The 26,606-nt window shown below is 36.5% G+C and overlaps 3 protein-coding genes and 1 long non-coding RNA gene across 10 annotated transcripts; 2 read left to right on the plus strand and 2 right to left on the minus strand.

Annotated features, from left to right (window-relative positions):
• Positions 1 to 1,974: 1,974 nt before the first annotated feature.
• On the plus strand, positions 1,975 to 11,054 carry LOC116776337 (enolase-phosphatase E1-like). Of its 3 annotated transcripts, XR_004353901.2 has the most exons (15): positions 1,975 to 2,140; positions 2,473 to 2,593; positions 2,959 to 3,054; positions 4,489 to 4,620; positions 4,920 to 5,067; positions 5,203 to 5,258; positions 5,445 to 5,541; positions 5,973 to 6,032; positions 6,197 to 6,268; positions 6,436 to 6,575; positions 6,827 to 6,934; positions 7,793 to 7,934; positions 8,424 to 8,537; positions 9,118 to 9,468; positions 10,834 to 10,989. XR_004353901.2 is itself a non-coding variant. In XM_061525402.1 (14 exons), the coding sequence occupies exons 1-14, from the start codon at positions 2,062 to 2,064 to the stop codon at positions 10,951 to 10,953; spliced, it is 1,482 nt and encodes a 493-aa protein (XP_061381386.1). In that variant the 5' UTR covers positions 1,975 to 2,061; the 3' UTR covers positions 10,954 to 11,054. The 3 variants fall into 3 exon arrangements, 2 of the variants coding, with proteins under 2 accessions (XP_061381386.1, XP_032525415.1); XM_061525402.1 differs by lacking the exon at positions 9,118 to 9,468 and having other exon boundaries at positions 4,920 to 5,064; positions 10,834 to 11,054; XM_032669524.2 differs by lacking the exon at positions 9,118 to 9,468 and having other exon boundaries at positions 1,976 to 2,140; positions 10,834 to 11,054.
• A 308-nt stretch (positions 11,055 to 11,362) lies between these two features.
• On the minus strand, positions 11,363 to 12,409 carry LOC116776338 (LYR motif-containing protein 4B). Its single transcript, XM_032669525.2, has 3 exons — positions 12,186 to 12,409; positions 11,937 to 12,057; positions 11,363 to 11,638 (listed from the first exon to the last, which is right to left on the minus strand). The coding sequence occupies exons 1-3, from the start codon at positions 12,272 to 12,274 to the stop codon at positions 11,582 to 11,584; spliced, it is 267 nt and encodes an 88-aa protein (XP_032525416.2). The 5' UTR covers positions 12,275 to 12,409; the 3' UTR covers positions 11,363 to 11,581.
• A 759-nt stretch (positions 12,410 to 13,168) lies between these two features.
• Positions 13,169 to 26,069, plus strand: LOC116776092 (uncharacterized). 5 transcript variants are annotated; one of them, XM_061525249.1, is made up of 9 exons: positions 13,171 to 13,341; positions 19,096 to 19,184; positions 21,145 to 21,305; positions 21,674 to 22,531; positions 22,650 to 22,824; positions 23,013 to 23,161; positions 23,377 to 23,694; positions 23,885 to 23,909; positions 24,624 to 26,069. In XM_061525249.1, exons 2-9 carry the CDS (start codon positions 19,099 to 19,101, stop codon positions 24,625 to 24,627), a joined length of 1,776 nt encoding a protein of 591 aa, XP_061381233.1. In that variant the 5' UTR covers positions 13,171 to 13,341; positions 19,096 to 19,098; the 3' UTR covers positions 24,628 to 26,069. The 5 variants fall into 5 exon arrangements, with proteins under 5 accessions (XP_061381236.1, XP_061381233.1, XP_061381234.1 ...); XM_061525250.1 differs by having other exon boundaries at positions 13,172 to 13,341; positions 23,377 to 23,590; XM_061525252.1 differs by lacking the exon at positions 21,145 to 21,305 and having other exon boundaries at positions 13,169 to 13,341.
• On the minus strand, positions 13,350 to 14,921 carry LOC133319761 (uncharacterized). The gene is made up of 2 exons (XR_009753273.1): positions 14,746 to 14,921; positions 13,350 to 13,981 (listed from the first exon to the last, which is right to left on the minus strand). It is a non-coding gene; the product is annotated as an uncharacterized LOC133319761 (long non-coding RNA).
• Positions 26,070 to 26,606: the final 537 nt, after the last annotated feature.

Genomic DNA, 26,606 nt, shown 5'->3' on the forward strand with positions numbered 1-26,606 from the left:
AGACGAGTCAGTGACAAGAATGAGGTCAAATGTAAAGTTAACAAAATCAGTTGCAATTTAAATAATTTTAATAGATTACACGTTTAGTAACGTGAAACCTTTGTTACAATAAATACGAGTGCATCATTCTGCTCGTGACGCGAACGTTAGCTTCGTCATTCCTGTCACTCATTGGAACAAGGCTACATTTTATAATTTAGAGATGAGTGTTGTGAATACAAGGACCTCCTGGTGCTTCATATCAATATTTTTAATTGTTAGTTATTATTATCTTATCCTTATCACGTCAATACCGTAACGTGCGGGGATTTATGAATGAAAAACTGTTTGGCATCCAAAAATATTGTCACCCATACTCAAGGTCGAGCTTAGTTCGTGCGAAATTTTATACTAACATGAATAAGCCTGTCTCATATATTATATGAATGACTTATTATGTGTAATGGTGTCAAATCTACAGGAACTTCCATTGGCGCAGAATTATAGTCTTCATGTCTAGTTTTATATAAAAAACAAGTAGGACGGTATTGAATATAAGTTAACAATAAATAAAGAGACTACATTACTCGTTCATCCGGTGTACCTAACTAACTAACAAAAGAGATTTTGAAGAAATCATGAGATTGTTTACAATTCTATTTAAAAAATAAAAACTTATTCGAAAAATTAGTTAACTTTACAACAAATACATTCATTGGTTTTCATGAGTGACTACAGCATCCGATACATTTGATCTCTTCATCTGACAAACCTTTTACGTGAAGACCACGCCGACTTTATTTATTTCAATCAATGGACTACTAATTATAATTTGAAATATAATTCAACGTCTTAGAGGACAGGACGAGCGTACAACCATTTCATTATCTCCATCAACACGGCTAGCTTTCTATTGTTGAGTTATATTTTTTATCTAAAACGTGAACAATCACAAAACGTGGTTCTTAAGGAGTTTTTTTAGTAACGAGCCGGACGTACTCATGGTTTGTTTTCAAACAAGCTTGTTTTGGTATCCAGATACGATGTACACTCGTCTCGAACGATTCCTACCACAATTATTATTTGAAGTCTTGATTCCTCACTCGCGTTATCCTTTTTTTTTTGTTATACAACATAATGTCTGACTGATCCCATTGTGAAAGGTAGCCATAGCATTTTCTCGCGACTTCTTCATAGGAAGAAATACTCGAAACGCTTGTGCTCAAAACAAAACATGCGCTTAAAACTCCTACGAAGTGCATGAACTGAGTTTGGTAGCTGTAATCCATCCGCTAGCCGATAACTTGTTAAGTTTTCGATCGTCAGAACAAACACAGTCTATACGTAATTCTAGTAATGGGCTATGTTATTGTAAAGTTTCGCTACAATCCCTGCAGTAGTTTATCCCCCAAAGCCTAAAACTCCAATTCCAACCGTACATGCTAACTTTCATGTTATAGGAAGAATTAATAATTTCAATGTATAAAGTGTATCAAAACATTCGCTTAAAACAAAGTTGGGTTACAAAGAAACAAAACTCTAAAGGGTTTGTGTGGACGCCGTTTAAGAGAGAGGAATTTATTTAGTAAACGTTTAAAGTCATGGAATGGGGAAAGAGGAATATTACGGCATTGTTACATAGTTACTGCACTCCTCTACAACCTGCAGTGATTTGACGGAGTTGTAGGGTTTACACTATGAAACCTAACTAAAAAATATTCATAAAATTAACTACAGAAGTTTTGTTTACGATGTCGCTGAAAAAATTACTCCCAAAATTTTAAAAGGTAGAAGAAGGAACAAAATTATTTTACAGAACAATCTATAATTTCGGTGTTAGATTCTGAAAGAAAAAATTCCTGCTGTGAGGCTATAATGAGTTCGTGCATACGAAATATATATCTATAGGAATAATAAGTACCGCTCATATGAAAGCAGACAAACACTTTGTAGCTCGAGTGTACGCGTGTGGAGACTCGTTCAGTTTATCAAATGTTAGTTTTTATCTCAATCATTCCTCACAGCCTCCTCGGCGCTCCACGAACATGACATCGGTGTAACATATTTAATACTAATATTGAAATGATCATTTTAATTGTGTGTTCGATGGCTTTCGCCTCATCATCAGCGAGCACAGCCACCGAGTCTTATAAAGATCAATGTGAGTAAAAAACCATTACAATAAATATAACGCTCTGTGGACGTTTGAGGGATGATGAATGTACTAGCGGCGAAACTTTGGATCAGCGGGTTTTGATAGGAACACATATAAATAACTTATAGAGGATCAGAGCAGCAAGGAACGTAGAGCAGGTAACAGAACAGTGTGTCAAATAATTATAAAATAACGTTAAGGAACACAACGAAAAATAAACTTGCAGCAGGTGCAGGAGTTCGTAACAAACGAAACAGAGAGTTTTATTGTGTTGAGTTTGTAAATTCTTATGTGTATGTTGTAAGTAGATGAAGTTCTTTGAATGTCTGTTGGTGTAGTCTGCACGGATCCGCGCACCATGGAGAAGTACGAGGCGTACACGGAGTGGGCGGACGCCTACTCCTGCTCCCGACACAGGTGCCAGCCCGGGGGGAGGAACCTGGCCATATACACTGTAGGGTACGTCACACGGACTGAATACCTAACGAGTTTATAAGAAAGTAATGTTTCATAACATATACTGAGTTAAATACTAATTTAGTTACCTGAGCTTCTCTAGACATGATAAATTCAACGACATCTATTTTAAATAATAATTGTTGCGTTACGTTGCTTGTGTTTAAAGTCTCTAATAATCTTGTTGCGTGAAATTTTGCCAGTCTTTAAGGAAAATCGTAAAAAATATCTATTTTCTCTGACAGGTGGGTGAAATCCTAAGTTTGTTCGAATCTTATCTGGCCTCTACGTTCATTATTGAAACTTTCCTATTCAATGGATCATTTAGGCTTATTCTCATAAACAAATAATTATTGTCTGTGGTTCAGATGTAAGAGAGTGGAGGCGCCGGAGTCAGCCATAGAATGCGAGGAGGTGGTGGAGGACACCAACATGCAGTTCCCGTACTGCTGCACGAGACTGAGGTTGGTACTCGCTCAGTGAGAATTAACTTATCATTTAAATGTTAAAAGAACGTTCTCCATCTACGAACTGGAAGGGGACGAGCAAGTTATTTGTTAAAGACATCTCTCTTTACGGATAAATGTTCTTAAAATGTCTCATAATCATTTCCGTTGTTAATTTTCTTAAAATAATGATATTATAATTTCCGTAGAGGAAAGCATAGTATGAGAACCACATCTATGGTTTTAAAGACGACGTAATGCGATGCATGAAGCTAAGTAATCATTGTATCAAATACTTATTACATACTAATTTTTGGTAACGACTTCGTCCGCATGGATTAAGATCATCGGATTAGGATTTAGTGAGAATTGTTTAATCATCAAAATACAAGTGTCACCGCCTTGGTTCTCCTGTAAATGAACATTTATAATACGAGTAAGATTACCATTTTAATTTTGAATGTATGACCCTTGTAGATGTTTACCGCTGGTCACTATTCTGTGTAGCAGGTACTTATTATTAATTAATAACCTGTTTAAATGTTCTTATTATAAAAACGCAAGCGTTACTTAAGTACTTAATAAAGAAACTGAAGTTATATATAAACAAATATCAATACATATTATAAAACAAAGTCCCTCGCCGCGCCTGTCTCGCGTGCGTGATTCTCGAGGAAGATTCGATATTTGTGAATCTTATATAGGTCTACAGAAAAGTCCGCGGTGGCATATCTTAAGGATAACATACTATGTCCAATTTATAACTTTAAAAAATCGGCATTCCTCAAGCGTTTATTGGAAAGCTATTTACATAAATACGGTTTAAAGTCTTATCAAAATAAATTACTTCGTTTTCAAGCCTACCTCAGTATCTGTAAATTACTTTTTTAATCATTTAAATCGGAAGTACCGTTTGAAAGTTATCATAATATAAGTGTAATAATTGTCAAAATTAAATATTATTTTATATTTTATGTTAAGAGACCGTGCGAAGCCGGGGCTGGTTCCTAGCTTAATATAACTGAATACAATAACGTTCTATAAAGCCACAGAACCCGAAATGTTCTGAGCCTGGGTCGAGGCTGTATGGAAGATATATTTATTAATAAATGTTAAGAAAACTGTTTTGTTATTGTTGCAATAGACGTGAAGCGTTACATATCTTAAGGTCTGCTTAAAGCCTTACTCGCAATGAGTTACTTCGCCGGTTAGATGTACGTACACACTCTAGTATATTCGAGGTCTATATTGTTACTATTAACATTGTAAGAGTTAATCCAGGAGGTGGAGATGATGAGTTATTAACTAATGAGGTCACTCTACAGACCTCATCATTTGGAGAACTGGAATATTAAAACGAAGTCTAATGATATGTTTATAGCCAAAATTAATTGCTTCGTCTATAGATTTATGACAGTGAAAGGCTTACTTCTGTTTATCCTGTGTTGTCAGATGTCTGGTGGTGGTCCGCGGTGAGGTGTGGACCAGGGTGTTGGGTCAGCCCTGGGAGACTCTTCCGGCGGCTCCCTGGAGCCACATGTACAAAATGAAGAAACCTCCGCCCGCAGACAATACCTTCGCTAAGTTAGTTCGCCGAAACAATTACTTGTTCTAGCCTTGAACAAAAACTGTTCCAAATAAACTTACTGATATCATGTGTACGAGTGAGGCACTGAGTTCGCCGCCAGAACACTAAACGAGCTTATATCTTATTGGATGAACTACACCTGGACAAACAATCTGGCCTTTGATAAATATCCATCATCATTTCAATACATCTGATAATATTATTATATTACGGCTCTCAGAACGTACTTTTTCGTGTCATTAGTATTTAATTAGAATATTTTTGAATCATTCACTATTAAATATGATATTTGAAGGTCGGCGGGCCCAGGTCCTATATACGAGCTGGCGTCAGAGCCGGATGCAGGTCCTCACGAGAAGATGCTGCGTTCCCAGAAACAGGCGACGCCTTCCCCGGACTGTGTGGAAGCCGTACCGAGGGTGGCGCCCTCGCCGGACATCGTGGTGAGATTAGAAAATAATGAATCGGCCTTTGAAAAGTTTTAAAATATCTACATGAAACATATCCGAGTTGTGTTTTAAAGAATGTTAATATACTTATGTAAGAAGAATACTAAAACATAGGAACTCTGTTTATAGATAGCTCTAGCAACAAACAACGAAGAGAAAGAACATAAGAAAACTAAGAATACGAGGTGAGAGCAAAACATACGGTATTCTTATAGAGGAATTCTTGTCTGGACCATTCGGAAGTTCCACACCTTCAAGTCTCTTTTTTTAACATGCAAAAATATAAAGTAAAAAGACCCGTAGACAAGTTTTCATCTTGAAAAACTGTCTGTAATGATATACTACCAGTCAAGTGTTTGTGATTATTTCAGACACAAGAGAGTTAAGAAACTGCCGAACACGTTTGAGGCTGAGACAGACAGGGAACACAATGAAGTAGATTTCGAGGACACGCCGCTCCTGGACAAGGTAACACAGGTTACATGGTCAGTGAGCTGACGGCCGAGTTGTGTACAACACGATACGCTTCCTCTCTCCTCCTGCTCACAGCAAAGGATTGGAACACTACCTACATCTTTGTTTATTTTTCACGTACAATCTGGGTTTCTTTAAGATTTTGTTACTGAGATAGTCCGGTTATCATACACGGCTTCGCGTCAGCCGTCAGGCGTATGATAATCAAGTAACGCCAGCAGTATCAAAAAAAATGTTTTCGTAAAGCATATATTGTTTATCGTTAATAAAGAAAATCTATTTGAATATTCTATATACAGAGGAAACTTCTTATAGTGCAAGACTTGTCTCACGCTGTTAATGTAAAAAGAAATAGTGCGTCTTGAAACTTGGTCCCCGTTTATTTCTCTTCAGTTGCCTTTAATATATCTAAACGATTGTTTCAGAATGTCGATGGTTCTGATGAGAAGTCCAGCTCATACGTCACTCAGAAGATTGCAGCCAAAGTATATATATCATACTATTATCGTCTACTTTAGAATGTATTAACTTAGAAATATTTCTGGTTGAGTACATTGACTCTTTCAGATTATTATTCCAACCGTATCTTATTCAAATAAATATACAGCTATATTTACACTGTACATGTTGGTTTTCGTTATGTTTCTAGTCATCGTGGACGGACATCCCTTCAAACCAATGGACGGAACACGACCCGTCAGCGGACGTGGAAGTTAACCAAGTGAGAACAAACATTTACACTTAGGGTTGACTCCTAAACTATCACCACTAACATAAACTTGAAGTTTCTATTGTGAGAGCTTTGTGCAAACTTCGCCGTCACAAAAGACTTTGATACTTTCGTTATGATGGTTACCTTCTTCTAATATGTTTAACATCACCTCACAGCCATCAGAAGAGAAGGAGAAGCCGGCCCTGCAGGCGCTCGTGGACGCGATCGGTAACAGAATGAGAGACATCGAGAGTGTGGTGCAGAGGATGAGTGAGAAGGTTCACACCGTGGACGAAGTCGGCAGCAGTGAGAGAAGGTACCTTCTTGAACATTCTAGAATTTGAAGGAGTGAGCTTCTAGTAGATAAGATGTTTGGAAGGTCGTGTTGTGTTTACTGTATGCTGGTTTGTTGGATAATGAAGCAGGACATCAAAATTAATAGACTTATATAGATGTTGCTGCTTGCAAATTTCTCAACTCTTTCTTGATTAGTTTATAATATTCAAGAGTCCGAAAAGATAAAGATAATAATAGAGTTATAAAATTAAATTTTGTAATATTAATTAGATCTGAAGCTGATCCACCTCGAAAACATCGCAAACAGACGGAGCCCAAGGAACCGAAAGAACCCGCCAAACCAAAGAAACCCAACTCAGACAATGACAACTATAAAAGGTAATGGTGACGGCGCGTTATGGCTTACGTATTTGTTATAATTTTATTAACGTTTTTTTACTTGCAAACCATTTCCTTCACTCGTTTCCAAACCATGCGCACTAACGCCTCCCGCCGGTATCACAATAAGTTACACCGCACGGGTAACATCGAAAGATGTCGCGATTCTTATAAACCGCCCGATCTTGAAGTACTGTACTTCAGGATAGAGAAGACATTATCCTCAGTCTCCCGCTCTGAATAGGTTAATGGCAAATTATGACCGCGACCGTTTTCTAAACATACATAAGGTAAAGCTTTGTACTATGTGTAAGTGCCATAAGTAGACGAGTGTTGCCGAAAATCCAGTGAGGAGCCGCCTTCGAGTTTTCGCCGGACAGCTTGCCGAAGGTTTTTAAAATATATTATCGTTGCCAGCAGTTATTATTAACTGACGTCTTGTCTTGAAAATAAAATTTAATTTGTGTTTAAATACAAATAAATGAAGGATCTAGTTAAATAGAAGTCGTCTAGAATTTCCACCTCAATAGATTGTATTCACCAAAAAACTGGATAATGAAAGAGGACAGTCCATGCCGTAAAGGTCTGTGCCATAGCGTCCATGGTTTCAATGTAATCTGTAGGCAGTAGTTTAAACACTAAGACTTCCACGATTACCACAAGATTGAATCGCCATCCAAATAAGAAGCGTTTCCCGTACCTTCAGTAACCTACATCAATGCTATAATGTGCAAACATTAATTAATAAGAAAGAGTTAACACTCCATATGTAGTTTGTTCATGCAAACTTAGAATAAACATACAGTGCTGTTGAAGTTTCGTGTTGTTCCCCCGTTAATCCTCGTGGGCTGGTGTCAGGTTCTCAGTGAAGAATCGCAGCAAGTACCTCCATCCGACAGAGGCGAGCACGGAGCGGCCTCTGTTCGTAGAGGACGCGGACATGAACGGCTACTTCAGTGACGCGAGCAACGGTCTCGTGAGACGCGCCGGCCAACACAAGGTTTGAATAATATATTAATATATAATAAGTAATATCCACCTTCAAGTGTTTGTAAGCTAACCAAATTCAACTCAATAAAATTATTAATATGTTTTAAAAATATATAAAAGTCTCTATATTTGTATATCGGCTATTCTTTCAGTTTGTTTATTTGGTTTTCATAATATTACAGCAGTTTTTCGAGGGGTCATTTAAGTTTTTTATTACATGGGTTTTCTAGAAAATCTTTTAAGGTAATTAAACTATTCAGTTCATAATTTTATTGGAAATTTTATGAAATGATCGCAGTGTGATAGGTCTTGAACGTTTTGATGAAATCGTAAGGATTGTGAAATAAAGAAATAGAGTATGTTCAAAGAAATTCACTAACGTCATGCTTGACAATTTTTTTTTTGGAAGACTCAACCGACGGAGAAAACTTTAACGTCTATAGGTATCTACTACATACGATCGCATGTATTTATCGTAGGGTCATTTTATTTATTACAGGACCCCCCTCCGACTTACATGGCGCCCGTAGACAACAGACGGAAGTCACACACGGAGACGTCAGACGAGGGAGACAAGAAACACAAGAAACACACACACAAGAAGAAGAAAAAGGTAACGTGATCCCAGACACGCTAACAGTCGTTAACAACTAGACAAAATATATGTATATATGCACATTTTTCATACAGTACATAATTCAGGGACACCTGGAAAATACGTTCTCATAAACAATTGAAATAAGAGTATATACTACCTACTCTTTATTTAAAAACATTTTAATTACAAACGAGTCTAAAGGCAATCATAGTAAGAGTAATCTTCACGATGTGACAGTGGTTTCTGACGACTTCATACTAGCTACAGTTAAACACTATATCAGAGGTCCTCCGCATATGTTCAGTAAGTTGAGACTGCTCAAGATGTTGACAAAATATATTTCTTTATGCCCTCAAACGGCCTTTTCTGAGAGGAATTTGTCTTTAAGCTCTAATTAGTAGGTTTGGATTCACTGTCCCGTGTCGGGAGGTTGGTATACTTACTATGAGTCTGAATCGTCAAAGTAAACCCAGGCAGTTGTCATTTTGTCATTCTAAAACCGTCTCACTGATAGTATCGACGAAGGTGAACATGAATGAAAATGTTTTCACTGTCCGCGTTAAGTTTGACTGTACAAGCTCAAAGTAAGGTACAGTTTCCAGAATGGCCACTGACGCTCCTGAAGAACTACTTCACGATACTCTTGCGACGTGTCCTTGCGCCTGACGAGGTTACTGCCCTCCCGCGTGGTGGTCGACGCTAGATGCAGAGGATTCCTCAATTACGAAAGGATTCAAGTCACAGCTCACAGAGAGTTTAACACAAGTCTAATGAAAAAACTACGTATGCAATAGATTTGTCGCGAAGAAAATAATCATCTAGAAAGATACAACCCGTCCGCTCGATCAACTTATGAACCAACAACCTAAAATATACGGCATGATACAGGAGACTCTCATTGGAGACCGTCACTGTCGCAATTCTTTAGCGATCTTCCATCCCCCATGTGAGACATAGCTTTGCATTACTTAGTAGGTGTCTCATAACGGTTTGCGTCGGTCAGTCATCATACAAGACTTAGTTATTTTCTTGTTTTTTTTTTGGAGTACAGCATCGTTTCAGGCCACCTGCCTTATAACAATCCATATAGTGACAAATATGAAGCGACTCCAGGTACATACTATGCTGTGTGACTTGTTTACATACCCGGAAACAAAACACACCCGTGTAAATAATAAGAAAAATCACCCGATTTGGGGTGTGTCTAGAGCACAAAAATTTAAGTGTAGCCAGAAAACTTATCGTCCGACGCAAGGACTTCCCATAGCAACAAAATAGCATTTCTTGAAAGGATTCTGCACCTTAAGTAGTATTGAAACATTCTCTGCTTACTAAAGAAAGCTATAACTACTATAATAAAATTATGTTTCATCAAAGAAAGAAGGGCCTACATCTCTGTATGCAACAGAAGCTACTTCCACTAGGGTAGACTCTTTGTAATTGTCAACTAAATCACCCGCCTCATATTGCTTTTGCAATAATTTTTTTGCTATTTTCATGGATCACGAATTCCGGAGTCCAGTTTACTTTTTAACTGATCACCTTCTAAACTGTAGACAGTCCTTGACTCTTGCCTAATAAGTTGACCGACAGCCTCGTGTGTGACCCTGTAGGTGGTCATGGTCTGTTGAAACCATCTCCGCAGTCAAAAACAGTCTGCCAACGACCACAATTTCGTCCCACAAATGTCCATGGAGCACCTGCAGCCTTCGAGTTTTTAGTTTAGTTAGGAAAATGATTCACTTCTGTGCCCCAACCACAACATCGCTTTGTCACACTAAATACAGCCATATGCATGTATGCATTTTTACATTCATAAACCTATTAACCTAATCTACGTATGATCTTGATGTACCCTAAGCAAAGAGTTGCCTATATTGAACAACTCGAAGCTATGGAATTAAGATTTGAAGTTGTATCAAAAGTATATTACAACCACACGCCACTCATCACGACCGTCCGGAAACATTTTAGAATATAAAGATCTCTCTTAACCACAATAACCTCTCTGACTGCACTGACCACCCACACCACACAGATCACAGACCTCGCTGATCACATTTAACCACACTAATAGTAAAATACAATTTATCACATGCACCATCACGAAACTCAAGAATAAGCAACAATCAAATTTTCTATAAATCTCTGACACATGTCACTAACAAGCACCGTAGAGTCATGTTGGGATTGTGAACGAAAATCATAGAATCTCGGATATGTTGTTGATGTTCATTGTTTATAGATATCTAGGAGCAACAGGAGAACCCGTCTCTTAATTAATTTAGTAAACAAAATATTTCCATTGCAGAGTAAAAGTCATAAAAAACATCACGGGAAGGAAGAAAAGAGGAAGCACTTCAACAGACTCGCTTCAACGGAGATGGATAAGAACACTGTGTCCCTGGAGGACAGTGCTGTTAATAAGTGATATTGTCATATACATTACTACCAAACAGTAAATAAATGTCGACGGAACACATTACATGTTCCTAAATCATTTACTAATATATAAGTTATTTTCATTAATAACATTATTCTTAATAATATGCCAACTTCTCTGAACTGTGGGTTTGGGCCCTGTCTGCAACCAGATTTGATTATCAATACCACACAGACTCAATTGTGTCTGGATCAACTCATCTGAAGATTTAATAATAAAACATTTGCTTTATACTTTTAAAGAACCTTTCTTTCCCGCCCCTCAACATTGGAATCTGTTTTATATATCTACACATTTCCATTACTAAGCTGTGACAACCGTTTAGTTTGCAGCATAAGGTCATCATGAGTAAACTAATTATCTTACCAATTGTTTTACACCTGGAATGACAACTTCATGGTTTTGAATAACTTTATTTATAATACTATATGTTACTACATATATTTACAAATGCAAAGTAATAACAATTATGCTATACATCTTGAAACGCAAAGAAAACAACAAACATATGAGGCAGTCAAACAAAATCATTACAATTGTAACATACTAAGGGTGATTTTTACGCACATCTTATATATAATGTGTTTAAGTTCATTCAAGCTATGTTAATTTGTTTCTACTGTGATTGTTCAATCACTAACTTCTCTGCCTTGTACATGTCACCGATTATCACCTGGAATCAACAGAATAATTGTAACTTTGGGAAACAAAACACTTTCTATTTAAACCTAATATTAAGCATAAATTGTCGTCTTTACAAATAACACAAATATGATAACCCACCAACACATTTTTAATGTTCTATGGACTGCAGCAGATATGTAAATCAAATGTACTTAAAGAGAAATGTTAAGAATTATTTTCCCTGTTTCACATTTCATCTTTCTTATCTTTCAATACTTACTGTACCAGCTACATCTGGATGTATCGTAACATAAAAACTAAAAGATAACTTAATAAAAATCTTTTACCTGACGTTTTAGTATTTCCAAGTTTTCTTTTCCATGAAGAAATTCTTTTTTAATAGTTTTACTATCCATTAATGATTTGTTTTCTTTAAAGGCGTCTCGTACTCTTCTTAAAGCGTAAGCCCTTAAAGCGTAATAAATTATAAGTGTTTCATTCATTAGTATAGTTTGCATGTATAAATTAAAAGAAACAAAAACGTGTTAGGTTATCCACTTATATAAAACTATTTTGAATTTATTGAAATAACACACCTAAAATTATAGTTTGAAAACTTGTGAGATTCTTTCATCAGCGACTTATAAAGCGCTAGCACTTGATTTTTCGTTATTCCCGAAGCCATTTTGTGTTTTTACGAAAATTTTGCTTATTCCTGTATTAAAAATGTAAATAAAACAGCGTTTCGTTATGCAAAGAATTGTTTTTAAAACTCATAATGACGGACCGATTCAGAAAGAAGTCTTGAATATAATTACTCTATCGTAATTATAGCACAGAATCATTCCGTCACCAATAAAAATGACTTGTATTTTTAAATAAATTGACTGGAATTATTTTTCAATTATAGATTTTAATTCGAAAACGAAACGTAATATGTGATGTTGCTATTACTTAAAAATGTAACAAAGGTCGGGGTAGAAATAATTGATGTATATGATTTAAAAACAAATTTTTAACTTAATATAAATGAACTTTTGAATTTTTTGATTTAGGTAGTAATAATTATGTGTAAATTTTAAGGAAAGGATTGACAAGATCTTTTTTTTTTACGAAGTTATGATAACACTAAGAAGCACTTGTGAACACTCCGCAGTAAGGATGGGGCTATATTCGTATATAGTAACTGTTGAATAATCGATATTTAAATTCTTTAAACATATATCGATTTCATTAAACGATCCTATTAATAATATAATTACGATGTTTGTATAGTAAATAGTTATTTTTTCGGGTCAAGCATAGCTCTTATATATTTATTTCATTCTAGGATATTTATTTCTTAAAACATTTGGATGTGTTCACTGTCACTCTGTAGTACAAATATGAATGTATTTATATATTTTTCTTATAAAATAACATGAAAAAAAAAATTATCGCTGGTAAATCAAATCTGTTTAGATGCTATTGAATGATATTTTCTTAAAAGTTTTGTATACATCGATACATTATATCCAATCTGTCAGAATCATAATTCATCACGCATGTACCAGATATTCCGTCTCTCGTCCACGGCCCAACTCTACGCCGTATTTCGCAGTAAAAGCCAGCCATTGACCGTGTGATGCTGTCCCTCGACTATTCCGTTATTTGTTGTTATAATTAAATTTTTAAATCCAAATCGTACATAGAAGTGATGAATTAACCGACGGCGACGCCGCTGCTGCTTACAATAAACGAGTCAAATAAAAAGTAAGTGAACTTTGTAACAGATTGTTTATTTATATTTCTATATTGACATGTTTTTTTCGCACCGAGGAGGATCCGTACATTCCTCTTTACAGAAAAGAAGGAACAAGTCATTTAAACTTACCTTTTTTCTTCGTCTGTTCTGTTCATTAGAGACTAATGTTATTTCGTAATGTGCGTGGAACATCTTTGACCTTGACTTTAAAGTTGGGTGAAGCTGGAGTATTTTTAAATGTGACAAGCTCGTGGCCACGGAGAGGACTGTTCTTATAAATTATATTAATAATGTGAAGCTGTCCGACACGTTACTAATACTATTTACTACACACGTTGTTCACTGCCATTCTGTTATTAAATACATTAACTATTTTATTCTATAATAAGTAATAATTTATGTATATTTATTTATGGAGTCCTATTTACATGATAATGTTTTATTATATAAAGGGGCAAAGGTCATTTCCAAGGTGTTTCTTAATATCATGACTGTGAAAGTTTGTGTGTGGGTTTATTACTCAAGATTAAAATATATTTTGACTGACTGACTCACTTTAAGTCCATAGTCTGGTTATAAATTTGTAAAACAAGTGATTTCCACTGACCTCTGTAATTACAGCATCAGATCATCCAATAGTTTAGCAGCCTTTCAAGCAGAAATAGCTTTAATTTTAGGATAAAAATAAACTTTTCAAATGTGTCTTCTCTAAATACATAAGCAATAGGAGTTACTTTAATCACAATGTAATATATTTTTATTACAACTATTTATTTCTATGAATGTAGAAAAAGTTGTGATATTCAAAATATGAGTATGAAAGATGGTTCAATGTAACATTTAAGTTAGAAATTATCACAAAACGTAATTCGTGTAATTCCACTGATGTTGCAAATACCTTTTGTTTAACATATATTTAAATACACTTATATATAACAATAATAAAACTGTTACAATGAAATTATAGTGGATATTTTAAAATACAAAATGTATTTAAGAGATGTTGTCGTTAATTTTAATTTATATTGGAAAACTATATATTTATATATATTCCATCAATATGAGTCACATTAAAACTAGTTTGTCCGATGAAGAGACCTCTCTGGAATAGCATTAATAGTATAAAAATTAAATGCCTGACTGGTGTCATATAAATAAATAAAGTTAGATTATTATTACAGTATATTTTGAGTTTATATTAAATGTTTAAATTAAATTACATGTTCATTGTTTCATCTTGTCAGGGGATTACTAAGCTAATGATTCATATACTAAAACATTATGAAGTGTAACATAAAAGATTACTTTTGAAAGACTGCTACAGACCTATGATTAAATACCACATTAACAAATAATATATTATATGAAATGATGAAGTGCATTGCTTTTCTATAATATGAGTTTAAACAGACCTCGTGTGTACCTGACGCGTATATCCGCATACTGCAGCTACGTAGTGTCGTCTGATGAATTCATAATTTTATATGTGTGAAGAATATTAATTGTATGTTGTAATTATTCACAACAAGAACCACTTTAATCACTGCACATTTAATTAATTATGCTGACAACTGTGGAGTGCATTACACACAATTCTATTTAGCAATTTCCCGCGCTGACAGATGACGTCATCGGATAGCGGTAACTTTTTTTAAGACGACGGTCCTCGGAGTTAATATTATTATCATTAATGTATTTTATTAAAGTTGTATTTTGATTTTAAAATTTATGTCATTAAGTGCTTTCCTTTTTATTGGCTACAGCTATTTTTACTACCAATGTTTCTATTCTTGCCAACGTTTTATTGTCTACTCAATGTATTCTATAAAATGCAAACATATATAATTGATACACTATTATTAATTGTACTCTAATGTAGTAGTAGTATAAAAAAAAATATAGTATGGATTTTAAGATTAATTAATGTAAGTATGTATATAAAACAAATATACCTATTAAAAAAACCTACTCTTAATATAGTTTTAGGGACGGAAATGCGTTTTTGTAGTGGTTTCCGGTAAAGTAATACTTAGTAGAAGTTAATATTCAGAATTACTTTTCCATTAAGAAACAAACAATATAATTTTTAATAAATTGTACCTTCTTCGTTCTGTTAATAATGTAGTACTTAGAGTTGAATGCAATTATAACAAAGATTATAAAATAATAAGAGATTACGTAAAAATATTGCGATTGTTTACGTAATCATTATTAGTAAGTCATAGAGCGAGGCGGCTTAGTACGTTTAAAACTAGATATGATCGCATTACAAGATCTCTTAACAGGCTTCGATAATATATTTATTATTTACTAGCTTTCGCTCGCGAATCCTACCGCGAGGGTCGAGAAATTATGTTCAAAGATAACGTGAATTGTGAACCAACAGGACATCTATAGTCTGTGTGACGTCATCATATAAAAATACTAATAGTGTATGGAAAGTAGTAATTAATTCCATCCTATTTGTTATAATGATGTGTCTGCTATGTCATTGTAAAGTTTTATCTAAATATACATTTTTTTTGTTAATGACAGTCACCCATACTTACATACAGATGACTTTTTTTTTAATTCTATCGCTGGGTTCGATCGGTACAGCCAGAGTCGGTATCATCCACAAGTTATATTTATAAACGATCAAAACTGGTTTTAAAATTACAATGGGAATGAAATCAAATGATAATGAGTCACTAAATAATTCTATTGAAATTAATGTATATAAATAGAGTTATCTCTAGAGGACTAGCCCTCAGTATGGTTACAAAAGTTTGTATCATCACACTACATGCCCAGCGTCTCTCGTTTCTCATTCAATAACGTACATTAATTCTATAATGTGTGAAGATTTTTAATTAGAAACTGTAAACTTTCCGTATTTAGTGTGACGATACGAACTCAGGGTAAGTATACTTAATTCCGTCTCATAAATATAGCTACATAGTAGAAGCGTCATTATTTATTTATTTAACACCTCTTATTATAATGTTTTTGTTATGTCACTTTATATCTTGTTTTTACAAAGTGCGACTTATATGAAAATTAAAAAACAGCCTTTTTTCTTCAAAGCTTTATTAATGCAATAATAATTTATAATTCGTTTATCTCTATATGTTTTCTTTTAAATAGGTACTTTAACATTCAATTTACAAGTATAATCGAGCCAGGGTGCGGTTGCCCAATTGGTAAAAGGCCTGGCGCTCGATGTTACGAGGTCGAGGGTTCGAGTCCTGTTTGTATCGATAAAGTTTTCATCATATATTTCTTATTTGGATTGGTCGAGTAAAAACTCAAGATTACCTTAATGTCACACACATCATTATACCCGAAAGCGGTTAAGTGACACGAAAATAACACTTACTTTTATTTATAAAGATTAATGTCAGATCAGCGAGTTTATAAAGTTATTTGCATACATTATACAGATACAGAGCCTTATTTTATTTCGGTTGGTCAATATAATAATACTCAGAAATTTTAATTTCCGGACGTAATGCTATATACATACATCATAGTGTGTGCACGCATGTGTGTGTGTGTGTGCGAGGTCGAAATATTTAGCATTATATTAGTCCAATATGTATCATCAATTGACTTTAATGGCTGGTTCACGTGTGACGTCATATTATTACATGAATGCTCAGTTAAACGTTATTATACTTTCTTTTTTCTGATGCACAGACTAAACATCCGTGAAGATGCATTACTATCCCTCATTCAGGTTAAATATAACATGAAACAAACAAAATTGAATCTTAAAAATCGTCGTAACATATGATCAATATACTTGAATTGAAAATAGGTAAGATGTCATCGTGAATCGTAGAGGATGTGCGTCGTTTAGTTATTGAAGAACCGCGACCTCTGTGTGACAGACGTTTGCTGGACACGATTATTATATATAATGAAAGTAACTGGCAATAGGTTTTATAGACAGTGTGAGTAACAGGCGTCAATAGAAGAGGCTTCGTAATTTATCTTCTACATAAAAGAAATACTATCACGATCACGAGTAGCAAGTATCACGAGGTCTTTGTATCCCGACACAAACGTTAAAACAATGAATGTCTTTTGCGTGTTAGAGACTTGGCTCTTATAGAAAATAATATTGCGGTGTCTTCATTTAACATTTAGTCATTCAAATTTATGACAAAACCATACGCTTCCAGCGATCTGCGTTTTCACTGAAACGATATCTGTGTTTTAATCTCAAACGGTATGGTCCAAGTCGCGGGTACAAGCTGAGTGTTTATAATATTTCGAACGTAAACATTGTTGTTTGACAATAAAAATAAATTGAAATTATTTTTTTGAAGTAAGTTTTAGTTTGAAGATAAAACCCAGCTTCTGGAAACTGAAAACTTATCAGTAAAAGTGATCCGAGTCATGTTCAAAGCGTTTAGAGTAACAAAGATGTTTCTGGAACTATAACACAGAAACAGCTTCCTAGCATCTGCCAGTCTCTGACAAGTAAAATTAACGTTGACTAAGATACGAAATGTGAACGCGAATTAAATCAGAAAATAAACTTTCACTCTAAAAAACGTTAATCAGTCTTGAACGATTGCTGCTAAACGAGACTCCAGGTCGTCAATACACTGACGAGCTCCTCTAGGTTCAGCTCTTAATTCCTATTGGATCAATACGCTTAGTCCAAGTTCGCTTCAGCACACTACATACGGCGCGTTCTAGTTTTATATGAGGCCGTGTACACTGTACATAGAAACATGTCCTCTGTGTAACACTCGGTGTATTCAACCTTCAGGTTTCCACTCTCGTTTCTTTTCGCACCACTTGCAGGTCTTCATACCTTGGTGACGCGACATCATGCATCGCTGTTTCTGTACGCGGGTGTCCACTGTCTCCTTTTATTCTTCATTATAATTTATTTCCTTTTTGTTTACGGGTTAAGTCAACACTGATATAACGAAGGGAATATTTTAGTTAAGAATTTACACCTTAAAACCTCCATCTCTTTCTCTACTAAGATGACGGACAGAGACAAATTCCTCGTCATATTCTCGGTTAAAGTGATGTTATAGCATGTAAATCAAACTTCATTCTTTCGCCGTCTGTGGGTGACGTCTGCTCTGTTTTATTATCACACGACAATAAAATAAATTACAAAATAATATTAAAAATACAAACTGATTCAAACTAACGTGTATGTTTGCCTTTCACCGGAAAAGTTTTAACAGAAATAATTAACCAATACTTGGTACGTTACATGTATAGATATGTGTATATTATAAATATAATAAAATCGCACTGTTTCAATATTTTACTAGGTTTTGGTATTTTAACAAGACTTCGTTTTTAAGCAAATGAGATGCAAATATATTTATCTATAAACCAGTCACTCTTATAGTACATTATATGAATTCTAATGTATAGATATAAAAACCACGGGAGTCGCCAGAGCTCGAGGGAACTTACGGAGTGAAAAGAGGATAAAAAGAATTTTTATAAAGGAGCAGATTAAATGACTATAAATTAATAATAAACAACTAACGAGATCTCCTTTATATGAGATGTTTGTATCAAGATGAAAAAGGGGGGGGGGGCTCGACTGTAAGAGGTGTAACATGAGGTCACACCATGATGAAGAGTTGAAAATCATTGTTTTATAATGACTAATCCATAATAATAATATTAAAATATTACTTTATAAAGAGATGTTTACGAGGGACGCGGTTCAGTGGCAGGCTTGTTGATTGCTGAGATGCCCTTGTATGGTGGTGATGTGTGTCTGTCTGTTGTTCCAGCACATGGCACGAGATGTCAACGGAGGGTGGGACGAGGACGACACCTGCACGGAGAGGGACAGCGACGATAGCCCCATCCTCTCATACAGGTACTCACATATAATGAATCTCCACATTATATATAAAAATGGCTTCATTGATTAATACCCTTATATATAAAGGGCGGCTTATGTTTGATTTACCTGTTTTATTCTTCATAATAACAGCAAAAAATTACGTAAAATTTTGTTTATGTTATAATAGGCGGTGTTATAGACGGACGCGATTTCTCCGACACAGACTTTGGGTTAGAGAAAGTGATATTCCCACGTTATAGGTACATAAAGTGTACAGACATACAAACTGATACATAATAATAAACAAAACAATAAGATATCTTAATGTTCGTTATTAAAAACAGATATTTGCGTTATATATATGTAAAATGAATAACTACAACCACACATGTAGTGGCCTTTGACAAGATATTACCATACATTAAAATAATGGTAGTGTTAGAAGATGATAATCCGTTAATGTACTAGCACGAACTGTAGAAGGCTCCATGTAGACAATATGAACAGGTTTACTTATAATTAAATCGTTTAAAAGTAATTATTTATGGAATTGTTAAAATTAAATTTTTTCATCAGGCAACGGTTCAATAATTTCAATGATAATTTTAAGGACGGTAGAAATAAATGTGTTCGTCCTAGACGTGACGGGAGAGAATCGATTCACACGTTAATGAAGTCATCTGTGGAAGACGTACAGAGTTATAGACGTTGTTTGATTTTATTAAGCCGGTCCGGGCTTGAGACAAAATAATTTGCATCCGAAATATATTTAAAAAAAACGAGGTATCATAGCTACAGAGTCCATACACTAAATTTAAAGATGAAAATGGTATTAATTTTTTATAATTTACGACTACGCTAAACAATGGTCCCCATATACATATATCACTGATGATAAAAATAATAAATAAATACAGACAGAAATAAATAATAAAAAGACAATACACCAGAATGAGAAGCTTTGAATTCCGATGCTCTGGCGACATTCTGTAAGGACACTGGAAGGTTATGGTTGCTACCATTATCTTGACGTCATGATCATGTCATAAGAAAGAATTGAGGAACAAAAACCACAGGATTAAAGTACATACGTAGAAAGAGATTCTTGTACAGAAATAACTCAGCTGATCAAAAGAAATTTAAAATGCATGTCGGATGATAATTGCTGTTCAGAGTTCGTATGTAGAAGTAAAACTGAACACGTTTTCATATCTCCCGAATGTTTCTAATGCAGATACGACCACTTAGCGTGTGAGTTGGAACAGGAGGGGAAATGTCAAGCACGAGACCGATCATATAACGCTAGGCTCGCACTGTAGTCAAAGATGATGATAACGCTATCATTATTACGTGAAGTTTACAGAAAATTAATAATTTATCACATAAAATAGGAGAAGAAGGAAATGAAAGCAGTTGTTCTGGTACTGTAAAGCTGTTAAATGAGGAGTTCAGTGACCAGCTTTGATAAATACCTGAAACTGAATTGCCTGAATTGACCTATTCACACGATACAGGTTCGGACACGTTAGTTCAAGATATAAACACATCGACTTTCAGCTTTCTTGAAGCCAATGAGATTAAGTTAGGCTTCTTTAAAAGATATCAAATCTATTGTTGGTCGAGATTAGTCGTATTTTCTTTGGTTTCATTAAAGCAGGCGTATTATGACGGGGATTACAAACGAAACGTTAAAGATTGCGTAACTTACAATTAATCTAACTTTGTCACAGAGAGTTTTCTTGACATTTCCGTTCAGTCCAAGTCGCAGAATACTTTTTGGTTTGAACTCACAACTCTTTAATTCGACCTGACTGTCCGTAATAACATCAAACCCTGCTAATCAATGAAAGGTGCAAATAAAGATTTCTTAAAGACTAAGGGACAAATAATGAGTATGTGATCCAACCTAATCATGATCATCAGTTATTGAGGAACACGCACTTCTAGGCAGCTTGAGGTAAGCTTAGATGTGAAAGAGTTGTTACTGTTCCAGGTATGACAAACGTCGCTACCCGTACAGAGAGCGGCCGGCGGAGCGCCGCTGGGCGGTGACCACGGTCGCCAAGTTCTCCTTCTACTGCACAGCCATGATTCTGTTCTGCGTGTTAATGTACATACCAGTTTATAACAGAGCCAACGAACAGATACCAAAGGGTTGGACTTCTATTACATGTTATTTACGTGGCCACCTTCATATAAACTCCTATAAAGCCTCAGAGTACTGAGTTCCTATTCAATTTCCATGTAGTCTAAGTCTGCATGTTCACAGTCGACTTATAAAAAGCTTGATATGAAGGCAGCCTTATTGCCTAGAAAGTTGTTAGCCTTTCATTATGAATATGTTTAATAGTTTTCTTTTTCTATACATATAATCAATATTCTTTATTTTCTGCTTCTTTAGTAGTATTTTTTTATTTGTTGTATTTTTCCTGAACTGAGCGTTCAGGTAGATCTCTCTCATATGTTAATTCAATCCAACTGCTACCTTATTTTGAGCTGAAGTTTTTCATCGGTTCTTCCAGTGGCTGTAGCTGGATGGTCGATTCACACGAACAGAGACACCAAAATATACGTACAACCAGATAACGTCACAACAATACATGAACCGAAATATGTCTGTCCCAAGAGTAACAGAGACAAAAAGAACAGTCTGCTCCTCCTCATAGTGGTCTGTTCATCGACCAGCAACTTCGACCGTCGAGTGGCCATACGAGAGACGTGGGGCAGTTATAAGAACTACTTAGAGTCGGGAAGAATATTCAAAGCAGTACAAGAAAAATACAAGAATTACAACTACACGTATGATTTATATGAGGAGGAAAAAAATCATTTAAATTTTAGTCTTAACTTAGATAGGAAAAAACGAGACATATCTGGTCTTGGGCGGTTCCTTCCGGAACTGGCGAGGGCGCTGCAGAAGAACCTCATCACTGTGACTGAAGAGGTTGAAGAAAAGAGGTTCGAAGACGAGAAGGGAGAAGAAATGTTGACCGGCTTCGACATGAACAAAGAACTTAACGAACAAGACGAGCTCGACTTAGACTATGATGATGAGTCTAACATCATGAAGATACCACCGAAAGGATACGAGGACCAGAGTCCAGACTTGGATGACGTTATTGATATGTTGAAGAAGTCGAAAGATTTTCCCAAAGAAGACGTCTCAGAACCAGTTTCGGACAAAGAAGTCGATTTCAAGCTCGTGTTCCTCCTGGGGCTGCCGTCACAAGATAACGACACGGACGTCCAGGAGAAGATCGAAGAGGAAGTCGACAAATATGGTGACGTCATTCAAGAAGGATTCATAGACTCGTATAACAACCTCACCCTCAAGTCGATCATGATGCTGAAGTGGGTCACCAACAACTGCAACGAGAGTGGTGAGACGTTTTGCAGTTCTGTTATAGCTTAAATTCTAATTAGTATGGGTGTCCGCCGACCGCCGCCAGCTGCACGCGCTATTAATGTTCTTTATAATAAGTGGGTTAATTCTTCCAGTTCGCTACATCCTCAAGACTGATGACGACATGTATGTGAACGTCCCCAACCTGGTTCAGAACCTGAAGAACAGGTCCAAGGTCCACGACAGCACCAAGGGCCAGGAGAAAGAGTACATGCTGATCGGCGACCTGATATGTGGGGCGCGACCCGTCCAAGACGTTAGCAATAAGTGGTTAGACATGTGTTATTATTTGTTTGAGGCGTGCGTCTCAGTCAGCAGAATTCAAGTCTTATACTTCTAATTAATTCTTATTTGCTTGAGAAAGAACATGACAATCTAAGATACTTGGTTTCGTGCAGGTAATTATTGGAAGCCATTGGTTCGTGCCGTGACTCATGCCAAGTGTGTTTGTGTCGCAGGTACAGCCCGCGGTACATGTACGGGGGCCGCGTGTACCCCCGCTACCTGTCGGGCACGGGGTACGCTCTGTCAGCGCCGGCCGCCAGCTCCCTCTACCGCGCCGCGCTACGAACCTCATACTTCCACCTTGAGGATATCTATATCACGGGTGACTATCACAAACTTCACACGTTGACTGACGAAGTTCTTTATCGGAGGAACGACGTTTGTACGGCGTGGAAAGTGTAATCCACTCAAAAAAATGCTTGTGGACGGGCAAGATGTCGTGTCTGAGACTCAGAGGCTGAGTGTTGACGGTTGTTCTGACGTGATCGAGTCCTGTGATAAAGCGCTGTCTTATATACATTGATATGTTTTTGGCAGGCATGTGTTCAGTCCGCGCGACACCGCGCATCGTGCCGCGTGACGAGCCGGGCTTCTCGTACAGCGCGACCAGCGGCGGGGGAGGGGGAGCGGGGGCGGGTGGGGGAGGGATGGACGCCTGTCTGGCTCATGGACGGCTGACCGCTCACAGGGTGACTCCTGATAGTATGAGGACAGTCGCCAGGAGGTTGCTGAGGACCGACTACGTGGACAGGTCAGTGAACCATCGGTGGGAGAGAGAGAGGAAGAAAGAGAGACAGAAGGGGAGAATCCGCTGTAGCAGAGGAACGGGAGAGATCCGTGGCATCCGTGGAGCTGGTACCTGTGTTGTGTGAAATTAAAAAAAAATATATTAATACTTTATATAATTTTCTAATGTGTGTGATATTTTATCGTTTTTATTTATTTTGTATGTGTTTAATACGTCTAACAGTCCGTGTGAAGAGCTGGAGTTCCACTGACACTATAATCGGTATTATTACACTCCGTGTTCTCGTCTTGTTCTCAGATGTGAAAGATGGAGACTCACTAAGGTAAGGAAGGACAGACTGAAACCTAAACCACAGGCTAAGAAACTGTCCATCGCACTCACATAGTACCGGCCGTGGCAGACGATGGCCCAGCCTGGGCGCCGTCTGCACCTAGTGGCCGACGTTGGTCCACGTTGGCCCAGGACGCTCGGCCAACCTCGTCTGTCAGTAATGTGATACTAACTCTATGACGCTTCGATGAATCTCAGAGTTACTTAATAACATAAGTACAAAGTTATAACGAACAAATGTCATATTTATTGTATATAAAATAGAGTCCATTATAGCTCGCGTCGAAACGATCCGAATGTTATAATAGAGAGATGAGTGAGAGGAAGAGATGCTTGACCTAGACGTAACATGTGATACGACTCCGGCCTGGGGGAGGGGAGGTGCCTTCTGTAGGGTTAGGTAGAGGGGGAGTGGGGGTGCGGGGTGCGGTGTGAGAGGGACACACTGACATACACTCACTGTTCGCCTCAGTTCTGTTTATTTTTGTGTATTTGGTTCTATAACGCAGTTCCTCTGGCGCGAGGTCGATCGTTGACGCGTCTTGTAGGATGTCGAGCTTTACACGGTCGTATTCGAGACCTCGTCCCAGACACTGGCCGGCCATACATTTCTTCCTTCACCACACCCCGTGTCTGTCTGTCTGTGTATTGCGTGCGACTCATGTCATTGTTATTTTTTTTATACTTTTCGTTTGTCGCGTTTCAGATGAAAACCGAGCGCGGTTCTTATGTCCTATACAGCTACATCCGGTTGCTCGTCTCCTCGTGCTAGTTTATAAAGACCGCGTTCACATACACCAGGTAACAGTGTAACTCACTGCGACGGGTTCACATACAGCCGATGTCGCCCGGCTGCGCTCGTTGTGTGATGGGAGCGTTGCGAAGCTCCGCCGCCGCCTGGTTTATTTGAACGCTTCTTTCGTGACTTTACATTCACAAGACAGTTTTATAATTTAGCTTTTATTGTTTTATATTTTTTTGTATTTTAAAATGATTTATGAACATTCTCGAGGTTGTTAGACGAAGGAAATGACGAGATCACAGAAGAGTACAGCAGGTTTGCGCCGAGACATTGTTTTATTGCGTAATGAATATCTTAACTTCAAGATGGACGTCTGCTTGCTGTGTTCTTGTGTTGTCTTTAATTATTTCTAGTGATTCTTAAAAGACATTTTTATTATTTAATTTTTTATTATTTTAAAGTCTTCCTTTTAATATTCGCATATGTTTTTGTTCTAAAGTGTCGGACAAACTCACAGAGTAACTTTATATTAGTTTTTAACATTAATGATTGTAACGCTGATTGTGAACCCCGTCCCTTCCTGTCCCCGGCGACAGAACAAAAACGTTGTGTGTTTTATTTATTGCTCAATCATGTCGTCGCCATTTTTGTTTATCATTATTATCTTGTTTCGTTGGACATCCATCATACAATGTGAATGCGCATGTCGTCTTGCGTTTTGTGAGTGTGTGTGTGTGTGTGTGTGTGTGTGTGTGTGCGTGCATGTGTGTCTGTGTGCGTGTCTGTAAGCCGTGCGTGTGTGTAGGTGTGCTCGTCACTCACACATATTATTATAAAGTATATTAACTTGTTACTGTAGTCGTCTCGTCTCTCGACAATATTTTATAAAAGCTTGTTTTCGGGAACAAAGTGACCGGAAACTATTTAAGGGACCTGAAGTGCGAGGAATATCATTGTTGTAATATTTACATATTATATAAATGTAACAAATACTATAGCGTTTCCTTGCTTGAAGCGAGAGCTCGAAGCTGATTAATCTCTGCATTAAGATGAATCTCTATGATCTGAAAAATTTAAATTGTTTTTATTATATTGAACCCTGTGATTATACTAAATGAAAATGAAATTTCCTAAATATTATTGTTGTGTGTGTATGCGTGTGTGTGTGTGTGTGTTTGTCGTGGACAACACTCAGAGCGCGTCTTATGAACGAACACCAATATTGTACAGTAATATGTCGTTGTTATACCCGCTAGCGGACATACATGCAGTGAAGTCCTCGTTATTATGTCGCGTGCTCGATATATTGTCATGATGGTTGCCATTCTCGATAGCTTTGCCTTAAAATAGATCTCTAAATATAGTGTTCCAAGTTGTGATGAATTTTATTAATAAATATATTAAAGCAGATACGCCCATTTTTTTCATTTATCCTGTTTTAATAACACATTATTTTAAAATATTTTACAAAGGTCTGATATCTACTGAAAAGACGAAAACAGGGAGGTTTCATAAAACTAGAAATTTGGTCAAAAATATTTTTGCTGTGAGATGGCGCTGTTGCTGAATCTTTAATCGAATACAGTTATGACTGTGAGTGAACGCTCTTATAATGTTACAGCGGGTCAGTAAGAATACAACAATGTAGGTGAAGCTGCGATACGTGTGGAGTGTACAGCGATTATTCACATACATGTATGGAGTGCACGCCTCTGGCGAAAGGCAGCTATTATAAAAACATGAAATAATATCGCCTTCCATACAAAAGTTAGACTAGACTAGTTAGACTCGTATGGACAGAAATCTCTTTAAATTAATAATATTTATGACTTTTTGTTTGTTATAAGAAATCATGAAGATGAAGTCACTTCAGTTTTGAGTTCCACGTGACCTAGAAACACATACTTCATACCATCTATTAACAAAATTTAAAGGTTTTGTTCCTAA

Source organism: Danaus plexippus, chromosome 28 (assembly GCF_018135715.1).
Source record: "Danaus plexippus chromosome 28, MEX_DaPlex, whole genome shotgun sequence".
Classification (NCBI taxonomy): Eukaryota; Metazoa; Arthropoda; class Insecta; order Lepidoptera; family Nymphalidae; genus Danaus; species Danaus plexippus.